General features: G+C 38.4%; 1 protein-coding gene across 2 annotated transcripts in view; it reads right to left on the bottom strand.

Moving 5' to 3' along the window:
* Positions 1 to 5,828: 5,828 nt before the first annotated feature.
* Positions 5,829 to 20,957, bottom strand: part of brinp3a.1 (bone morphogenetic protein/retinoic acid inducible neural-specific 3a, tandem duplicate 1) — a 40,507-nt gene continuing 25,378 nt past the window's right edge. For both annotated transcript variants that reach the window (XM_067459906.1, XM_067459904.1), the window contains exons 6-8: positions 20,385 to 20,621; positions 16,959 to 17,181; positions 5,829 to 7,727 (exon numbers count right to left, since the gene is read on the bottom strand). In XM_067459906.1, the coding sequence (XP_067316007.1) occupies positions 6,611 to 7,727; positions 16,959 to 17,181; positions 20,385 to 20,621 (1,577 nt within the window). In that variant the 3' untranslated portion in view covers positions 5,829 to 6,610. The remainder of the gene's footprint in view (positions 7,728 to 16,958; positions 17,182 to 20,384; positions 20,622 to 20,957) is intronic.

Genomic DNA, 20,957 nt, shown 5'->3' on the forward strand with positions numbered 1-20,957 from the left:
ACCCAGTTAACTGCCCGGTTGGTACAGTGCTGGAGTTCCTGCAGGCAAGGTTCTCGGCAGGGTTGACCCCCTCCACAATAAAGGTGTACGTGGCGGCCTTGGGTGCCTTCCACGTCCCTTTCGGTGGAGTGTCTTTGGGAAGACACCCTCTAATTACACGCTTCCTTCGTGGCACTCTAAGGTTGAGGCCAGTTATGCACTCGAGGGTCCCAGCATGGGACTTGGCCATTGTTCTGAGGGGCTTGTCCGGACCACCGTTCGAACCTCTGGAGGAGGTTTCGGACAAGTTCCTCACCCTAAAAACCATCTTTCTGTTGGCCATTTCGTCTCTTAAAAGAATAGGAGATATTCAGTCCCTGTCAGTAGGGCCCTCATGTCTAGAGTTTGCGCCAGGGATGGTGAAAGCATTTCTGCATCCCAGGCCGGGTTATGTCCCCAAGGTTCCTACGAGCCCACGGGGCCCCATCACTCTACAAGCCTTCTGTCCTCCTCCGTTTAAGACGTCAGACCAGGAAAGGTTAAATCTGCTGTGTCCTGTGAGGGCACTGGATACATATGTCCACAGAGCTGCCCTGTAGAGAAAATCTGAACAATTATTTGTCTGTTTCGGACCCCCTAAGAAGGGGGCTCCAGTATCCAAGCAGAGGATGAGCAAGTGGGTGGTCGAGGCCATCTCACTTGCTTATGAAGCGGCCGGGCAGCCGTCTCCACTGGCTGTCCGGGCGCATTCAACCAGGGGTATGGCTGCTTCAAAAGCACTCTTGTCGGGGGCTTCCCTCCACGATATCTGCAACGCGGCCGGATGGTCGTCTCCGTTAACCTTCGTCAGGTTCTATGAACTAGACCTGGCATCTACAGTAGGGGCACAGGTTCTCTCGTAACCGTGTGCGCTTCGGCTTCACACATACGAGACACTTGGTCCTATGGCGATGTGGGTATAAGCGTTCTCACAGCGTTTCGACGCAGCTCGAGTTCCCCGAAAGGGAACGTCTCAGGTTACGTATGTAACCCTGGTTCCCTGAGGGAACGAGACGCTGCGTCGCTTTGCCATACTCCCGGCGTGTCCGTGATCACTTACTTCAGGCTTTATCAGAAGTTAGTTCCTGTTTGTTTTCGCGGACGTTTTATAGCTTCCGGTCGATGACGTCATCACGCCGACGATCGATCTTTTTTCCGATGGAATGGTTCTACAGGCGCTTCACGACGCATTAACGCAGAGGCGTTCTCACAGCGTTTCTAATTTTGCAGTGGTCTCTTAATTTTTTTCCCCAGTGCATTACAATCTAACAAATTGCTGACTTTAAAGGAACATGACTGTTTTTAGAAATACGGCTTATTCAACTTCTTTCCTACATTTAGATGTGGGCAAATGCTTGGAACGCTAGCTTAGCATAGTGAATAGAATTCTATGTTGCCAGCTAGCATGTCCCGAGTATCTCTGCGCCCAAGTCGCAATGCTTCACCTGTGCTTCCCCATAATACAGTCCTAATTCAATATCGGCCTAGGAAATCCCCTGGTCTTAATCTGCATCGCTATTTGTATTTGTTGTGAATATGCAGGCCACAAGAAGTAATTTTTCTTGTGTTTATTTTGTGTGTTTTTTTTTTTTGGATCACTTTTACTCGGGACATGCTAGCTGGCAACAAAGGACTCCATTCATTATGCCAAGCTAAGCTAGTGGTGACCCTGCCAAACTAAAAAAATGCATGCACTAAGACAAAACTGCATTTGCCCACATATCTAAATGTAGGAAAGAAGTTAAATAAGCCCTGTTTCTAAAATGGTGGAGTGTTCCTTTAAGATGGCAAGAGAAAGATCCAAGATAATGGGGTGATCTCTCTACGAGAAAATGTCAGTATTCGACTGGGTGGATATCATTTTCTAAACAAAGTCTCTCCAGATGTGTCTGATGTGCAATACTTTATGTTCCAATTGTTGATTACCAATATTTAGTCATCATATCTGAGAAATGTTTAGTCATCATATCTGATATCCCTCATAATTGCTTCCTATAACCCTCATTAGCTTGGCCCCTTCTGTTGTTATATTTTTGCAGGGTCATTTCATCAGATATATTACAGCTGACCAATCAATAACTAATTTAACTTTCGGTTTATCTGTTAGAGTTGTTGCCTAACTTTTCTCTTTTGTGGCAGTTTCATTATTTGTTCCCTAATGATGTGGCTTACTTCGTCTCAAGGTGAATCTATGAAAAAACGTTGAGAAATAAGTCACCAGTGGTCTCATTTGTAAAACGTGTGTACGTTAAATCCATGCCAATGTTCAGATTTATAAAAACTCTGAAAAGTTCTTAGTACTGTGTCAAGTTCTAAGCAGCAATAAGCATAATACATAGAGTGAGGGTGTGTTAAAATCCACTTTTCTGTGTGTACGTTAATTTTCTCTAAATCTCGCATGCGCATATTTGAGAAATTATCTTAGATCACGTCGGACGGTTTCTACGCAACATTTTCTAAATGAAGCACCAGGTGTTTATGCCAAAAAGCAGTCAGAACTGCTCCAACGTGGGCTTTTTTTATATTATTTTTTTTTTGTGAAAGCTTTTCTCGTAGGTGAATTGGCTCTCGCAAGGAATCATTTCTCAGACAGACTTGCCTGCCAGTTTTTTAAAAAGCCTATGGATAGGTTCACCTGATGATGATGATGATGATGATGTGTGTGTGTGATATGTATGTGTGTTTTAAATATTCCACAACTCTTCAAACTGTGTATTATATATATATTTAAATATATAATAAACAAAGTTTCACTCCCTCCACTAATATTGGCACCCTTGGTAAATATGAGCAAAGGCGGCTGTGAAAATAAATCTGCATTGTTTATCCTTTTGATCTTTCATTAAAAAAAACCACAACATTCCCACCTTTCATTGAAATATAAAAATTGAAAATAGGGGAAAAATCTCATTATGAAATAAATATTTTGCTCTAGTTCACGTTGTCCACAATTATTGGCACCCAATTACTGCAATGTCCTTTTCCCAAGAAAGCTCTGAGTTTTCTCCTAAATGCCTGATGAGTTTGGAGAACACCTGACATGAGATCAGAGACCATTCCTTCATCTCTCCAGATCCATTAGATTTCCAACTTCATGTTGGGGATTCTCATTTTCTATGGTTCAGGTCAGGGAACTGGGATGGTCATGGCAGAAGCTTCATTTTGTGTTCAGTGACACATTTGTTGATTTTGATGTTTGGTTTGGATCATTGTCCTAATGGAAGATCTAACCATGGCTCATTATAAGAATTCTAGCAGAGGCCATCAGGTTTAGATTTTTTTATGTGTTGGTGTTTGCAAGAATCCATGATACCATGTTTTTGAACAAGATGTCCATGACAGCCAGCAAAAATAGGCCCACAATATTAAAGATCCAGCAATATATTTAACCGTGGGCATGGGACACTTTTTATCCATGTTTGCACCAAAGCCATCGGGTGGGTTTGCTGCCAAAAAGCGATTTTTAATCTGACCATAGAACCCGGTCCCTTTTTGAAGTCCCAATCCTGTCTGACAACTGAATATGCTGCAGTTTGTTTTTGGATGAGTGAGGAGGATTTTTCTTGAAACCCTTCCAAACAACTTGGTGGTGACGTAGGTGATGTTTGATCAAATGTTTTAAGCTTTCTGACAACAAGACTCTAATCTCTAATCTCGGAAATTCTCCAGCTGTGATCCTTGGAGAGTCAAACTCAAACTTTCCTCCTCGCCGTGTATTAAGACGCATGTCCTCTTCCAGCCAGATTTGTAACATCTTTAGTTTAATGGAACTTCTTAATTATTGCCCTGATGGTAAAACTGGGTATTTTCAGTGCTTTAGCTATTTTCTTACAACCACTTTTTATTTCATGAAATCTTTTGCTGCACATAAGAACCATATTCTTTGGTTTTTACTCATTTTGATGGATATTCTGGCCCTTGTGGTCTGGCCCTTGTGTTTCCTCATTTTTTTAATCACATAATCATATTTATACTCATTTGGAATTGGAAGTTGTGGCTAGACAATATATATATATATATATATATATATATATATATATATATATATATATATATATATATATATATATATATATATATATATATATATATATATATATATATATATATATATATATATATATATATATATATATAAATTATTATATATATATAAATCATATAATTATTTAAAAAAAAATCTAATTAATTAGAGGCTTTGTAATTAATTAATCGAAATTAATCGCATTTTAATTGCATATAAATATTTGACCTGGAACAATGAGAAGTCATTTTTTCACATGGATTTTTAGTAGACAATTGAATAATGACTGAATACATAAGCTTAATCAACAAAATATTGTTTATTTATTTCAGTCCAGCAGACCAGTGCAATGTTTGCCATTAAGTGTAGCAAAAGCATATTTGTGATATTTGAGGCTCGATGTGCTGCGGTGATACGCACATTCCTTGTTGTATAGCTTGCACACAACCATGCTCTTGTCGACGCTTCCACCCTTTCGTTTTTTAAAACAAAATTTCCCATCCACGGGGCCAAGCAAAGCGGTCTCATCAGCTTCTTTGTTCATGTTCACACTGGTTTGTTGTTGTCGTGACTCGTCAGCTGTGTCTCATTTCGGAAGGCTGCGTCCTCTGGAGGTCGCATTTGAAGGGTGCATACGTTATAAGGCCGTCTCATTTCAAAAAAGTGAGTAGGACACTCCAAATGCAACCTTCGAATGCGCGCATGAGGAGTATCCTTCACGGCTGGAGATTCTTTGCGTCGCCGTTAACAACAGTCATATTTTTTTTTCATATTATATGAAAAAATGGCGCCACCGCCAGATATACATGCAAGCGGTGTGGTGTTTAAATTAAGTAGTTCAAACTTTTTTGTTGTTTTTTTAAGCTCTATTACCTCAAACAGATAGTTGTGGTAAACAGGATTACAACTGTTTAGTGCATTTTAAACGTTTAGAACAGCATATTGCAGTCCAATGTACAAGAAACATTTCATAGTCATTTTCAAGTTATAAATAATTTTCATTTATATAACTGGCGTGAGAGCGCAACGAGGCTGAACTTGTTGGCATAGCAACGTGATACTTCCTGCCTGTGTGTCCTACGAAGGACGTCCCGTTTAATTTTGACTAAGGACACTCCGTATACTGCATCCTACACAGGACGTGTCCTCCGGAGGACACAACCTTCGGAATTTAACGAAATGAGACACAGCAGTCGTGAGCGCTAGTTGGTGTTCCAGTATAATCGGTCTGTCGAAACTCACTCATTGAAAAACGTTCTGAGGTGCAAAAATAAGTGTGGTTAAAATTGTTATTTATTTTTTTGCGTAATTAATTAACATGTTAAAGTCCCGTTGTTAATTAATCTTAATTAATGCATTAAAGTCCTGGCCCTAATATATATATATATATATATATATATATATATATATATATATATATATATATATATATATATATATATATATATATATATATATATATATATATATAAATTGGAATATATACGTCAGAGATATTTTACTCATGAAAATTTCTAGGAGTGCCAATAATTTAATAATTGTGGCCAACAAGCATGGGAGAAAAACATTTATTTCATCATAAACGTTCTACTTTCAATTGTTTTACTTCAATGAAAGTTTATAATTTTTGTTTATTTTTTTGGATGAAAGATTCACAGCCTCCTTTGCTCATATTTACCAAGGGTGCCAATATGGAGGGCACGGCAACTTAAGACAACAAACAAAGCCTCTAAATAAAACCACACAAGTTATGTGCAATTCAAGCAATTAGATATATTTACAGACGGCACATAAAAATGATTTTTATTTAGAGTATTAACAAATTCATGTTCTATACATTTTATGGACATTACCTTTGTAACTTGTCACAAATAATTGATTTTATAAAAATAAATGTACATGAAACAGCATATATAATAAGTACCTTGCTTATGGTGTGATTTTATTTTTTATTTATTTTCTCCTACATTCATATTCAAACAAATACTGTAAAAAAAGGTTTAAGCCTCAACAAAACCATCTATTGTTGATTAGGATATGGATATTTTTGAGAGTTACAGTGTTGACAGACAGCATAAAAAAGGGGGGAAATGTTAAGTATTTTGCCCAGACACAGCAGGAACACCTGATTACACTAACAAGGTTTGGCTCGCCATGTGTCACAGCCTCTGTTTTGCTTAAAGAGAATAAAAGTAAAAAGAAAAAAGTTTCAGGACAAGTCCAACTGCACGCATTATTTACTAGGACTGGGGCTGATGGTAAATTCTGCAGTGTGCCATGAAACTGAAATAAGGTCATCACGCTAAGGGTTATTGTAAATCACCAGTGCAGTTAAGAAAAGAAAAGGCAAAGGTTTGGCCATTCCTCTGAAGTGCCCCATTACATCAGTGGTTCAAACAAACACCATAACTGTGGCATCACCATCAACACTGTATCCCAGCAGCTGTCCAATGTGTTTTCTTGTATTTTTTATTTTTTTATTTTTTTATTTTTTTTGAAAGTATACCAGGCCATTTAACTACAATTACAGAAATAGCTACAAATATACTGCTACCTTGCAGTGCCTTATTAGCTACATAGTTTGGTAGTTTCATACTCCATTGAGTTGGGCTGCTTGGCACTGAAGGCCTGAAGAGCAGTCTGGATTCGGACCACATCAGTGGTAGAAAGTTTGAGACGGTGGCGTAATAAGCAGGCGAACAGGTCCAGAGGTTGCTGGCCCGGTGGAGAGAGTCGGTTGACCCGGTCTCGGATCTCCAGAAGCTGGAGCAAGGCCGAGTCCTGCGAGCCCTGCGTGTACGGGTAGTCCAGCTGCAGGATCAAGTCCTGGATGGCATCTGGATCAAAGTGCATACTGTATCCGAACACCTGCATACTGTTGATTTTCATGTAGCCCAGGTTACGGGACGAATCCATGTATTCCAATGGCTCGAAATGGACGCTGCCGTTACCCTGAGCTGATGCTGTTTTCACACGGCTCCTCAGGTAAATGTGTACTGTCTCAAAAAAGGTCTTCCACTTGTTACCTAGAGTGAGGGTCCAGTTATAACAGTCAAGTGGGATGTCTAACTTGGTCCTTTCCCAGTCAGGGTAACTGTTCTGATCAATGGGCATGATCCAGCTCTCAGAATGACTCCCTCCAAATGGGTTGATGTAGACGGACAGCACGGGTTCCAGAGTGCTGTTTTTAGTAAGGCATATCTGCAGGGAGATCCCTAGGAGCATGTGAACGTGGTTAGACTTGAACTTGTTGCTCTTCAGCGTCAACAGCATCCTCTTCCTCCAGCTGGGATCAAACCAGTTGTTGAGTCTGACGTCATTGCTTATGAACATGGCGTGAATACTAATCCGCCCGTCCTTCTTTTGCAGCAGGTAACGCAGCTCCAGGTCCTGCAGGTCGGTCTCAAAACCGATGTAGTTGTCGGTAGAATCCGGTATGGTATTCCTACAGGTCCCTTGGCTCAGCATGTAGCCGGGATTGCAGCTGGCACAGCGAGAGCGGTTCTCATAGGAGCAGGAGGTGCAGTAAGGTCCGTCGCCCACGGAGCACGGGATAACACCCTGGCAGGACGGGTGCTCATAATGACAGGAGCAGGTTCGGGTTTCCTCCATGTAGGAGCCTATCTGATTGTTCTCACTGCAGTACATGATGGACAGGATATACCTCAGCCAGTAGCTGAGAGGCCTATGGTAAAGGAAGGAATGAATGTGATAAGTCAGGTTGTCTTGAAAGTCCTAAATGATTTTGTATTTCATCATAGAGTCGGAAGACAAAGTAAGTGGCAATATTAAAGGGTTAGTTCACCCAAAAATGAAAATTCTGTCATTAATTACTTACCCTAATGTCGTTCGACACCCGTAAGAACACAAATAAAGATATTTTTTGTTGAAATCGGATGGCTCCTCTCTCAAGACCCATTAAAGGCACCAAAGACGTCGTTACAAAGTCCATCTCACTACAGTGACTCTACAATAGTTTTATGAAGCGAGAATAATTGTTTTTTTTGTGCTAAAAAACAACAACTAAATAATTTGATGGGCCAAATTCAAAACAATGTTTTTAACGCTATGAATCAGCGTATTGATTCATGATTTGGATCGAGTGTCAAATCCGCTGAAATCACGTGACATTGGCGATCCGAATCATGAATCAATACGCTGATTCATAACCCTTTCGAAACATTGTTTTGAATTCAGCCCATCACTATATAAGTCGTTATTTTTATTTTTTTTGTGCACAAAAACTATTCTTGTCGCTTCATAAAATAATTGTAGAATCACTGTAGTGAGATTGACTTTTTAACAATGTCTTTAGTGCCTTTTATGGGTCTTGAGAGAAGAAATGACATTGGTTTCAATGAAGGCCTTTCTGAGCCATCGGATTTTAACAAAAATATCTTCATTTGTGTTCCGAAAATGAACAGAGGTCTTATGGGTGTCGAATGACATTAGGGCAAGTAATTAATGAGAGAATTTTCATTTTGGGGTGAACTAACCCTTTAAAGATGTACTGTTGATTAACATGCTAAATTTGGTATTCTATTGGGGTGGAAATGAATTGGACTTGGTGCTGGTAACAAAATGCAGGACATAGTGACACCAGAATGAAAATATTCATGATTCTGAAGCTGAAAATACATTACATTATTTTAGACAAATATGCTTGCACTCTGTCACTGACTAGGGTTATTAAGATAAGACATTTAACAAAAGACATTTGGCATCAAGACCCATCAATATTCCCCTATTGCAATATTATACATTATATTACAAACATATTGTCACCATCCACACATAGTGTTGTATTTTTGTATTGCGATATATTGGTACACCCTTACTTTGTATTGAACAAAATAAAACAGGCTAATAGATTTATTACTAGTATATTACTTGGCTAATAATTTATATGACTTAAAACGTTTGAATTGGTCAACAAAGAAAAAAGACTAAAACTAAGATTACTTTATTCAAAGCAATGTACCGACTGTTTTCTTTTTCTTCTTATAATAGAATACTTAACCCAAGTAGAACATTTGGAAAAATAAATACTTTAAAAAAACAACACTAGTCACTAAATTACTTCCAAACAATTTCATCCATTTTATGAGCATGAAAAAAAAATGCCATCCTGCAAAAATTAACATAACATGCATATTCAGACACTGTAATGATTCTCTCTGCTGCTGCTGGCAAATGAACTCAGTGGAGTGGATCAGCACGATCTGTCACATGGAGTCAAATTGTAAACATCAGCTAAACTGTACTTGTTTCCCATTTTCCATTTCACTTTGTTTTTCCAAAAACAATAACTGAGTAAAAATGTACTTCATACAGCATTTATAAATCCTAATAGTAAATGATGCGTCTATGTAGTCTGTGAAATATCTGAGCCAAATCAAATGTTATTTTTGACACATTTCAATATCATCTAAAAAAACACAAATCATAATCAACCTGAGGAGGATCATATTTTGGGTTTAAATAAGGGTATTCTTATTTCCGCTCTGAAATTGCTTACTATGTATGGTAACTCTTCTTTTCATAGTGCAAAAATCTATTTCAGCAATTGTCCTCTTGTTATGCTCTCCTGAGAGATAGCCAACGATTTTCATTGCCATGGAATTTCCAATTGCGCAGAGAAAAAACAGTTTACCCTGGATTAAAACATAAGTGATGGCAACAGAATGTATAAATATTCATGGCACCAGGCTGCCTGAGAGACAGTCAGTATGCAGGTGGTTGGCAATGGAAGAAATCTCAGCAGCCTGTCAGCATATTTCACTGACAGCGAAACGGAAATTCACACCAGAGACAAAACATGCTCATGCACATTTATTCCACGAGACAACAATTTCATGAGAATTTCCATATTTTTAGAGTGTAAAACCCATCTGATGGAAGAGCAACAATAGCTTAAATAAGCCATTTTTGCTCTTATGGAAAATTACACCCATTAAGGAAAGCGTATTTGTCAGGTAGTATAATCGCTCAAAACCAGCTATCGGATTCAGAAAGTTAATGTATTTGCCTGTTATTTTAAATAACACCGATTGGGTTTAAAGCTAAAGTGAAAGACAAAGTGATATGAAAACAAATATAAAGCAAATATATGGGAATGCATTTTATGAACAAATGTATCAAGCTGTTGATAAATTCTGCCTGACAAAAGCAATGAAAAAAAAAAAAACTCATTTAAAAGAAGTGTGAAAATCAAATAAATCAAGTGTGAATGATGAAATGACAAAGAAAACAAAACAGTAAATCAGGAACTTAAATTCGTCTAATAAAATGTATTTTCTATTTGTGTGCTTTAGTTTCTTGCTGCGACTTCAATCATATGTTATCGAAGCATAAGGACACTCTTGAAGATTGATCAAGGCAGATTGCAGAAACATTTCAAACACATGCAGTTATTGTTTTCATGCCCTAGACTCCTCAGTCCCAAGATAGGAAACTTTGCAAAATATTAGTATACTGTACATTGGGACTTGCGATCTGCAAACATAGAATTTTTTGTTTTCACAAGTGCTGCAAGTTAAAGGCTATTTACTTCACATTTTAACTAACAGCTTTATAAAATATAATCATATTAAAATAATAATTAATAAAGCATGCTTAATAATACCCTAATTAATCATATAATTAGTTATGCATGTAGCAACTAACACATTTTTGGTGTTGTCTTGTTAGTTCCTGTGCTAGGTAGATACATTACTGATAAAAAGTACATGACAAGTAATGTAGTTAGTAACATAATCTAGTAGATTACACATTCAAGGTAATGTATTCTGACTACTTTTTGATTACTTTTGACCCAACTCATTTGTCACATAGATTTAAATACGATTGTTTTGTACCATATTTATATGAAAATACAAAGAGAAAGATAATATATAACATTTTGTGTTATAAAAAATAAAGAGTATTAAATATGACATTATGCCAAGGTTTCTCATACTGTTTCGTGAATAATGAATAATCATGTAACCAATAAAAAAGTAATTGAAATATGATTATACATTTTAAAGTGCCCCTATTGCCCCTATTATTTTTTCCATTATTCCTTTTCATGCAGTGTGTAATATAGATGTTTGTGAATGTAAAAGTTTTGGAAAGTTTAAATAAAGTTATTGTCTTCCAAAAGAAAGAATCGCCTCTGAACCTCCTATACGAGTCGTTTGTATATCGAATCTTACTGTGTGACGTTTCTTCTTCACTAGAAAAGACATTTGTGTAATGTCGTATTATAACCTATGTTGTACATTGCCCACCCATGAACAACTTGACCAGCCCTCAAACGTCATTTCACTGATTTAAATCTGTCTCGAAAGCATTTCAGAGGGCTTTTTTACACCTGGGGCCTCATTAATAAAATTTTGTGTAGAAATCATCCTAAATTTTATCTTAAGATAATTTCTCAATGTGCGTACGGAGTAATTCATAGAATGAAAAAGCACAGAAAACATGACATCTATAAATAGCAAATTATCTTTAACTGGTTTCAGTTCTCCGCCTTGTAAACAATGCCTAATTCATGTAGTTTACTTATAAAAGAACACCAGTCATTGTCCCAATCATTTTATTTAGAAGAGCAAGCTGAAAGACTTATATTTCCAAAACCCTACAGTACATAGACAAAGAAAAGTGCATACATCTGTGTAGACCCTGAGGTGGCACTAAGTACTTTTCCATGTCAATGACAGTTTTTATAAATATGAGCATTGGCATGGATTTTTAGTATACATACCCTCTAAGATCAAATATGTGCATATGCACGCTTTATAAATGAGGCCCTTTGCCTTTTTATGATCGGATGGCTATCCGATTAGAGAAAACGTCTCGGCTTACAACTGTAACCCTTGTTCCCTAAAAAGGGAACAAGACACTGCGTCGGAATCTCACTTTGGGTATGTTCCCTTAGGCATAGCATATCTGAATGAAACCATTTAAATCCTGATTGGTGTTGCGTCATGATGTAACCATGTGACGATATATCCGGAAGCTAAAAAGGATTGCCAGTACATAACTGTAAGCTGAACCATGAAGCAAACGTTCCCAGCCATGACGAGGTGTGGCAGCGCGTTCTCATAGGGTACAAGGTTTACGTTGTAACCTGAGACGTTCCCTTTTGAGGGAACAACACTTTGGGGAACGAGTTCCCACTATGCAACTCCAAAAACATTCCTGTCCTAGTGTAAAGCTGGAACCCAGGCACATGGTGCCCTGGTGCCTGGCGTCATAGGGAGTTGCAGACTATAGAACCTAATGAAGGTCTGCGGAGTGGCCCACCCAGCTGCATCACAGATCTCCTGAAAGAAGTGCCCTAGAGGAAGCCATACCTTTAGTAGAGTGGGCCCTGATAGGGAGAGGCAATAGCCTATTGGACAAACCAATTTGCTGACTGTCTGCTTATATGCCGGCAGCTCTTTCTTGGGTGAGCTAAAGCACACCAACAACTGGTCTGACTTTCTGCATATAAATGTTCATTGCTCTGACAGGGCATAGAAAAATTAAGCCTTTCTTCTTTTGCCAATACATGTGGTGGAGAATGGAAGGCCTGAAAAAACACTGATCGTGCCACGCTGGATGGCACCTTAGGTACGTAGCCAGTTCTGGGATGTAGGATGTGGCAAACTCCAGGCAAGTCGGCGAGATAGCCAAAGCTTGGAAGTCCCTTACTCTTTTGAGAGAGGTGATAGCAAGGAGAAAGGCCATCTTAAGGGTCAGGTTCTTTGCCTCAGCCAACTCGAGCGGTTTAAAGGGAGCAATAGACAGGGTAATACCATACAGAGTAATACAGTGGATGGGGTAATACCAGCAGAAAAGCAATCTTGAACAAACTTCAGCACTGAATCCACCGGGCAGTTAACTAGTTCCAACTTATGCTCTCTAAACCATGTGGAAAACACATTCCACTTTAGGCTTTAAAATCACCTTGCCTTGCCTGAAGCTAAGTATGGTCTCTACTACATCTGCTGAAAGGCCAGCCTCTAGGTACAGACCCACAGCTTCCACAACAAGTGAAATATTGTGCCCCCAGCCTGAGACAGAAGGTCCTTGCATAAAGGAATCTGCCATGGAAGGCCTGCCAGCAGTGCCATGTCTGTGAAGCATACTTGGGCTGGCTAAAGCGGGGCTATACGAAGTAGACTGATTCCTTCTTGACGGACCCTCTCCAAGACTCCCAGGAGCAGAGCGATGGGGGTAAAGTCATAGCCAAGGCCACGTCTGTACCATGGCATTCAACCTCAGTGGGGCTGGATGCTTAAGAGAAAACCACAGTGGGACAGTGGGACCTAGACAGTGCGACGCCTCTCGAATCGTGAATAGATCCACTGGGGCAAACCTCTCACACATGGACTTCACCACCTCTGGGTGAAATCTCCATTCCCCAGGCTTCAGCCCCTGCCTCAACACGACGTCTGCTTCTTGATTCTGGTGCTCAGGGTATTATATTGCTTTGAGAGATGACAGTTTCCCCTGGGAATACAGGAGGATGAGATGCTCCAGTCTGCACAGAGGGTGTAACCTCAGACCCCCCTGATGATTCAAATAAGAGTCTACTGACGTATTGTCTGCTTAGGACATGGTGGCCACTGATATCTGGGAAAAACTCATCAGTGCTTTGTAGACAGCCATCATTTCCAGTCAATTTATGTGCCAAGAGGAATGCTGGGTCTGCCACAGACCTTGCGCAAAGCAGACGTCCATGATCGCGCCCCAGCCAGTGAGGGAGACATATGTCGAAATGGTTTTCCACCGACATAACCAGCTGTAGAACCCGGACTCCCTGTCTGGCAGAAGAACACGTCCAATGGCCTCATTTACCAACAAAGAGTGAACTTCCTGTTCCATTATCCAAACCTACTCTGGGACCACTGCCATATAACCAGTCACCATATAAGCCCGCTGATTCCTTCGAGATTTTGGCCCATATTGACAAGATAGCATCACGCAGTTGTTGCAGATTCCTTAAAACACTGTTCTTTCATATTCTGATGCTCATTTTGAACTTCAGCATATCTTCCTGACCAGCACCGCTGATGTCTCTCGGCAGGGTTTGGTGGGCCATACTAGGGCTTTAAGGGGATGACACAGCGCCGGGGAGAGGTAACTGGCCAAAGCCTCCTCCACCCGAGGCATCGTCCCATAACCGTACTCACATGCACCCAGAACAACTGTAATCTAACACGGGTGGGTAAGATAAGCACACCGAGTATTATTTATTCCATGACTTACACAACTCATTGTGTGAGTCAGGAAAAAATAGTAAGCACCTGCGCTAAGGTTGAGACCTGTGCTGCAGAAAGCGTTTGTCTAGCTTACTTTTCAGCTGAACACTCTGCCTTCTATGGCAAACTGATGTTTAATTTGGCCACAGAATGGGTCAAAACCTTAAACAGCTCCTGTAGAGCAGGTGAATAAAGTGGCAAGTCTTTGACTTCAGCTTTACCTGCCATTATTCTGAGCATGTCTAATCCCAGGATTCTCTATTCCGGGGGAAGAAGCCACAACATGGGCAACATCGTAACTGTCAAACGAGGACTGAGAAGATGCCTCAGCCGTCTCAAGTCCCTTTGACAGATACATGAGTGAGCCCCATGATCAGCAGATCAGCAAACTCAGGGGCCCAAACCTCGGGGCTCGCAAGCCTATCCAGCCTCATCGAACACAGCCAATGGAATAGTGTCACTCATACTTCAGATGCGCTATGATTAGGGAGCATCCCCACAGTGTGAGTTCCCTCGAAAGGGAACACATAAAGCGACCAGCTTTAAATAGGTCATTAAATACATCTAGTATGCTAGGCAAATCTGCAATAAAATTTAAAGCAACATTCTAAACTGACAAACATACAAATATATTTCCAGAATTGGACAGTAGTGAAGTATTTTGTTTTACTCAAGTAAATTTCAAGTATCTGTACTTCATCAGGATGTTTTTTTGTTTTTGTTTTTTTTTTTGGAAAAAATACTTTACTACATTCCAAAGCATAATGTTTGATAAGTACAATTTTTTTTTTTTTTTTTTTTTTTTTACCTTGAATACTCAAGTACATTAAAATATACAACATCATGCTTTGGAATGTTGTAGTAAAAGTGTTCCAGTATACTGGATATTTAAAACAAAGAAGCATTTCTAGTGCAATTTTTTTTTTTTTTTTTTTTAATCTGAAAATCTCATATTCCCTTCTAGGGAATAAATACATTTTACAACATCTATGTTGTTGCATCTGCCACAACTGTATTGCATGTCATCCAAATGCACCCTTCTAACTTAAGTGATAATATGGGGATATCTGAATAGCATGTCTTTAAGAAGTCAATATGAATATTAATGAACCAAGAACTTTCAGCTGTGAAGCTGATCATTGCTTTAGGCTTTGCTTTCACCTCATCTGACTCAAGTAGTTTCCACTTGAATTGACTGTCTGCGTGGTTTGCATAATTCTCATTTTTGCACAGCCCTGACCCTCTACCATCTTTGAACACTCAGTTTCAGACCTCAGTCGTGAACTTTCTCCTTCCACTGCTCTTACCAAAGGCACTGCATTATCATGCCAGTGCAGATCCCATAAATTACCTGTTTCTCGTGTCTTCCATTAAAACACAGCATGCACTTTAGCCTATAGATGGGAAGAGAAAACCTATTCATCCACTAACTCCTGAAATGATTAGATGGGACAGTCTCTATCATTTCAGAGAGTCTGGGACTTCAGCCAAGACACTAGACTTAACACAATTATGCTTGCCACAATTGCCCTCCGATATGGACTGAGTAGTGTGTTAAAGGCATTTCTTAATTAATTAGTTTGGAGGACATGCATTTTAAATCTCCTATTAGTACATCCATTTGGAAACAGCCCCCCCCCCCCCCCCCCCCCGCCAAAAAAAGAAAGAAAATTTCTATGCAACATCCCAACATATGTATATGACATTGTGACTAATTCAGACATTATAGGACATTTCAGGATTTGACCATTATTTGTTACGTTGTTGACAAGAATCAACTGTGATTCTGTGAAACATTTTTTATTTTGGAATAAGGTCTGTTAACATTAGTTGCCAACATGAGATCCTTGTGAACAAATAACAAACAATACTTTTACTGGCTTTTAATGAGTTGGATGTATGACGAAATATTTCTGTGCCAAATACACTCCTTCAGGATTCAAAAAAAGTATGGCCCTGTATGACGTCATAAATCGGAATCGGAACTTCTCCCAGATGCGCACATCAGCAAGAGCAAATGCAGTCAATGAGTTTTAAGACCACGAAATCAACATGGTCGTGATTCTTTAGCACCACCCACTGCACGCCTTCACGAGTATGGCTGTTTTTGGAAAGAATCGGTACAGCATAATCTGTCTTTTATAAATATGATAAAGCTAAAGACTCTGAAGGATGCAGTACTACTCTATAGGTACTCAATATTAACATGAGACTGGCAGAAACAATTTCAAGTTATAAAAACAAACATAAATGAACTACTTTTTTATATAATTATAAACAAAAAAAGCTCTTTGGCTGTTTTCATGACAAAAAAACAAACAAAACAAAACTGAGTCATTACAATTTTAAATTGAATATAAATAGCATATTTAAGAACAATTTTTCCTAGAAATTCTAAAACCAAATTTGAATGAATATGATTAAAAAGCTTTTCAATGGCATTGTCAGAATAAAGAATTTTAACTAGCTTAATAACTTCTGTAAAAACACTTTTGCTAATTGTTTGATCATATTAATTAACTAAAGTTAACACATGGAACCTTGTAAAAGGTTCTGTAAAAGTACAAAAATCATTTAAGAAACAATGACAATTTTTTTTTTTTTTTTTTTAACCTTTCATCACATTACAATCAATTATAAATAAGTCAATTTATACCCCATTAGGAACATGGCAAATATCTTACCTTTCCCTGGGCACAGATATTTTGGGTTGAGTCCGACACCTTTTGCTGAGTTTGAAGAGTTTGCCGACAATCCTCTGTGCTTTGCTGAACAGCTGTTGAGTGCTAGTCTCCAACAGTTGAAAGCGTTGCTGAACGCCAGGGTCCACCTTCCAAAAGTACTGCACAGCAGATGTGTTCAGAGCATAGAACGTTGGTAATCTCCTCACAAAATTTTGGAAGTCCTCTAGAAAGGCAGACAAGTGTTGAGAATAAATTACTGGAATGACTTTGCCTCATGTCGGAGAAAAAGAAATCAGTCGTGTTCGATAAAATGAGTCAACAGTGAAACTGGGGGTGGAGAGGGGAGCAGGTGGAACGTTATTTTCATTCCTTTGATGAAAATTGAAAATTGTCCTGTGTGATTGAACACTGATAGGCAAGGACAGCAGGGTATTTTCAATGAATTGCTAAGAAACGCTAAGCAGGACGGGCTGATTTTGAAGGAGCACATGTGGTTCAACTTTAACAACAAACAAAAAACAAACAAAAAAACATTAAGTTCTGACAGGATGGCAAGTCATTAAGGCAAAGTAGAATCACCTCGGCCACACAAATGTCTTCCAGCAGAAGGAAGTTCATTTTCATTTGTGGCAAGAAAAATCAATAGCCGTGTTATGGGTGCTCAACGCCCCAATCAATGCTCTACCTAACATCTAACAAGAAATGATCTCAGTGGCTATAATTAACAACACAGATCCTCATCATAGCCTGACAATTCCAGTCAGTGCACAATTGGATTTTTCATGCAATCAAACATTAGGTAATTGAAAATATTACAAGTTCCATTTTTAGATATCCATTGATCTGTCCAAGTCTCCAAGTTTTGTTTTGATTTCACATTTCATTACAAAACCAAAACTGTGTGGTGCCCCGACAGAAAATAGAAGCGGACTAGTAGATGATCTCACTCCAGCAGATGATTGTTGTTTATTTATTTGGTTTACAGTCATTAGGCAGTGGTTTTTTACTCCCTGCTGTTGCTGCAGGAGGTAGAGCTCCAACATGGCTGTGATGCTCACAAAAACCTGCTCCGTGCTGGCTCAGTGCCTGGCTTAGGGACAAGTAAGCCTGCCAAGTCCAAAACGCTGCTTTACCACAATGACAATGACACTAGATCCCAGGAAGCAGTTCCCACTATTTCCTTGTCAGCCATCAAATGTAACAAGGTGACAAAAATCACTGTTTAATGTCACCCCACTATGTGTCAGGGATATTTACAGATCTAAGTGGCATAACAGAATTAATTTGGTGATGTCATGCCATAGACCTCTCTGAATTATAAAAACAAAACAAAAAAAACACCATAACTATGAAACCTCTTGCAAGACAAAACTGCTTGGTTTTTAACATAAAAAACAAACAAACAAAAAAAAAAACAAATCACTACATTCTCATTTAAATGAACTGTACGCAATAAATGTATTTCAATGAATCATAAAACGGCCCTGATATATCACTAGGCATTAATAAATCATGTTCATTTCAAATACTTCACTGACAACAGTAGTCCGGCCAAGATATTGTCATTTAAAAGTTGTTATTGCAGCCCTCAACTGATGTTGATGTTGACATGTTGTGTTTTGGCCTGAAGCTCCGCCCTCCACCTATCGACCAATCATGAAGTCAGTAGTGTTTCTGCATCCGGGTGGCCAGATCTGCTCTAGTTACCACAGCTGCAGCTACAAACGTTCCTGCTGGATCCTGCAGCCTATCTGACAACCTCGAGTCAGGGGGGAGTGGGAGAGGGGATACACCGCTCTACAGTCATTTGAAAGTGATTGCAGTACCAGTTTTGGCCACAATCGTACATACACTTCCTTTAATCACCCCGCATGTGACTGTAAGGAGAATTCTTAAAGAATAGTGCTGGAGGTTCTTTTCCATGCAATTACTTCATATATTAACTCTTAAACGCATGCTTATGGTCTTTAGTAACTTAGTTTTACATCAAGTTTCTTAGTATTACTCAATCAATTAATTATAAACAATATAACAAGGAAAACATTTATACTAATACAATTATAAAAGTATGCCAGTTTTCCCATTCTTTTTTTTTTTTGGTAAAAATTGTTTAGGGTCGCTAACGACCCAAAGTGTATAATGTTTAAGTGTATTTTTTCTGCACAACAATAATTGAATCTTTGATAACTGAATAAGTGCATTTCATTATCTGATACACAATGATGAAGTGATGTTTCACTCATAGTTGCAGCAGGCAGAAAACAAAAGAATAGGAAGTATCATCAGCAAAACTTGAAATGGAATGCAATCTAATATTAAGAGTCATTGTCACTTGATGGTGGATCTGGTGAAGAAGCTGTCAGGAATCCAAATATAGATTTTGAAGATGTTGAAAATTATAGTTTTGAGAATACGTTTGTGATGGCGAATATGAGCCAGATGCTGAATGTACTGAACAATGAGCTCTGGCGAGGACAGTGATGATGAGATAAAACATCTGTTCAGACTGAACACTTCCAAGCTCAAAAAGTTAACAAAATATGTTTTATTTTATTCTTCTGTAGTTATTAGGCTATTTCAATATTAGGAGAGTTTTATATTATCACGACAGGTAGAGATCCATCCATGTTAAATAGTGTCTCTAAAGTATGCAATAATTATTAGCAAAACATTTCATGCATTTAATAGGTGAGCTATACAAAAGCATACAAAATAATGAAATTTCAATGATAATTCACTGGTACAAGACTGTTCAGACTCACACAATTTCACAAACTGCTATTTCCGAGCAAGAAATTTAGCTGTTAAAATATGTCTAATAGACATTCAAACACAGCCATGAAATCTAGGCTAAAATGTAATAGACATCTAACCATAGCACAATCATATACTAGTCATCTAGAACATGAACATGTCAAATAAGTGAAACAAACAGCTTGGATTCACTGTTGACTTTTCTTACATGATGGAATATCATAAATCTCGCAAGTTACAGTATTTTGGCAAAAAATGACAAGTAACCAAATTCAAGGTTATTTTGGCTAGAAGTGGGTTACTCATAGCCGGACTATATCAGGTCTATAGTTAACTGAGATGGTCAAATAAAGGCTATTGCTTGCTGGGTTCTCTCATGAACTTGACAGTTTAAAGCAATATTTTCAGTAAATAACCATTTAAGCCAATTAGAAATGCTATTGTATAGCTTAAAAACACTTTTATGATACATGTATGGTGTGTCCCATTCAGTCAAAAGCTTCAGCTTCAGAATATTCAGTCTCCCAAATGCATGGAACAGAGATACAGTACCAATGCAATTCTTAAACAAATCTCTTTTGTGCTTTACATTTTTGTGAATTTTACTATTCATCATGTTTCTTTTAATGTAACTAGAAAAAATTCGAAAACTTGAAAATGACACAATCTTACCAGACTCTTCAAACTCTTGGTTGGCTTGCATCCATGATTCTCTGATGAGTTTCAGACTGTCCTGCATAGCCTTCAGGTCTTCACTGGGACAGTTGCATTGGGGATAATCAACACTGCATTTGCACCAGCAGTCGTTATCCCGGCACACAAACTCACCCTCGGAGTGACAGCCAATATAACTGAGAGCTGCCTCCACAAATCGGCTCCTAAGGTATTCTGGCAGAATGGCCTGAAGACCTAAAATAAAGCAAAATTGTTTATATATATACAAATACATAATATGCAAAAAGATCAGGGTCAGTAAGATTTTTAAAACAAATTAATAATTGTATTCAGCAAGGGCATATTAAATTGATCAAAAGTGACAGTAAAGACATTTAATATTATAAAAGATTTCTGTTTCGATTAATCAAATAACCCTGAAAAAAAATGAAAGTCAACATTGATTATAATAAGAAATGTTACATGAGCAGCAAATAAGCATATTAGAATGATTTCTGAAGGATCTGGAGTAGGGATGCTAAAAATTCAGTTTTGCCATACCAGGAATAAATTAAATTTTAAAACATAAAA

The sequence above is a fragment of the Pseudorasbora parva genome, chromosome 12, assembly GCF_024679245.1.
Source record: "Pseudorasbora parva isolate DD20220531a chromosome 12, ASM2467924v1, whole genome shotgun sequence".
NCBI classification, from domain to species: Eukaryota; Metazoa; Chordata; class Actinopteri; order Cypriniformes; family Gobionidae; genus Pseudorasbora; species Pseudorasbora parva.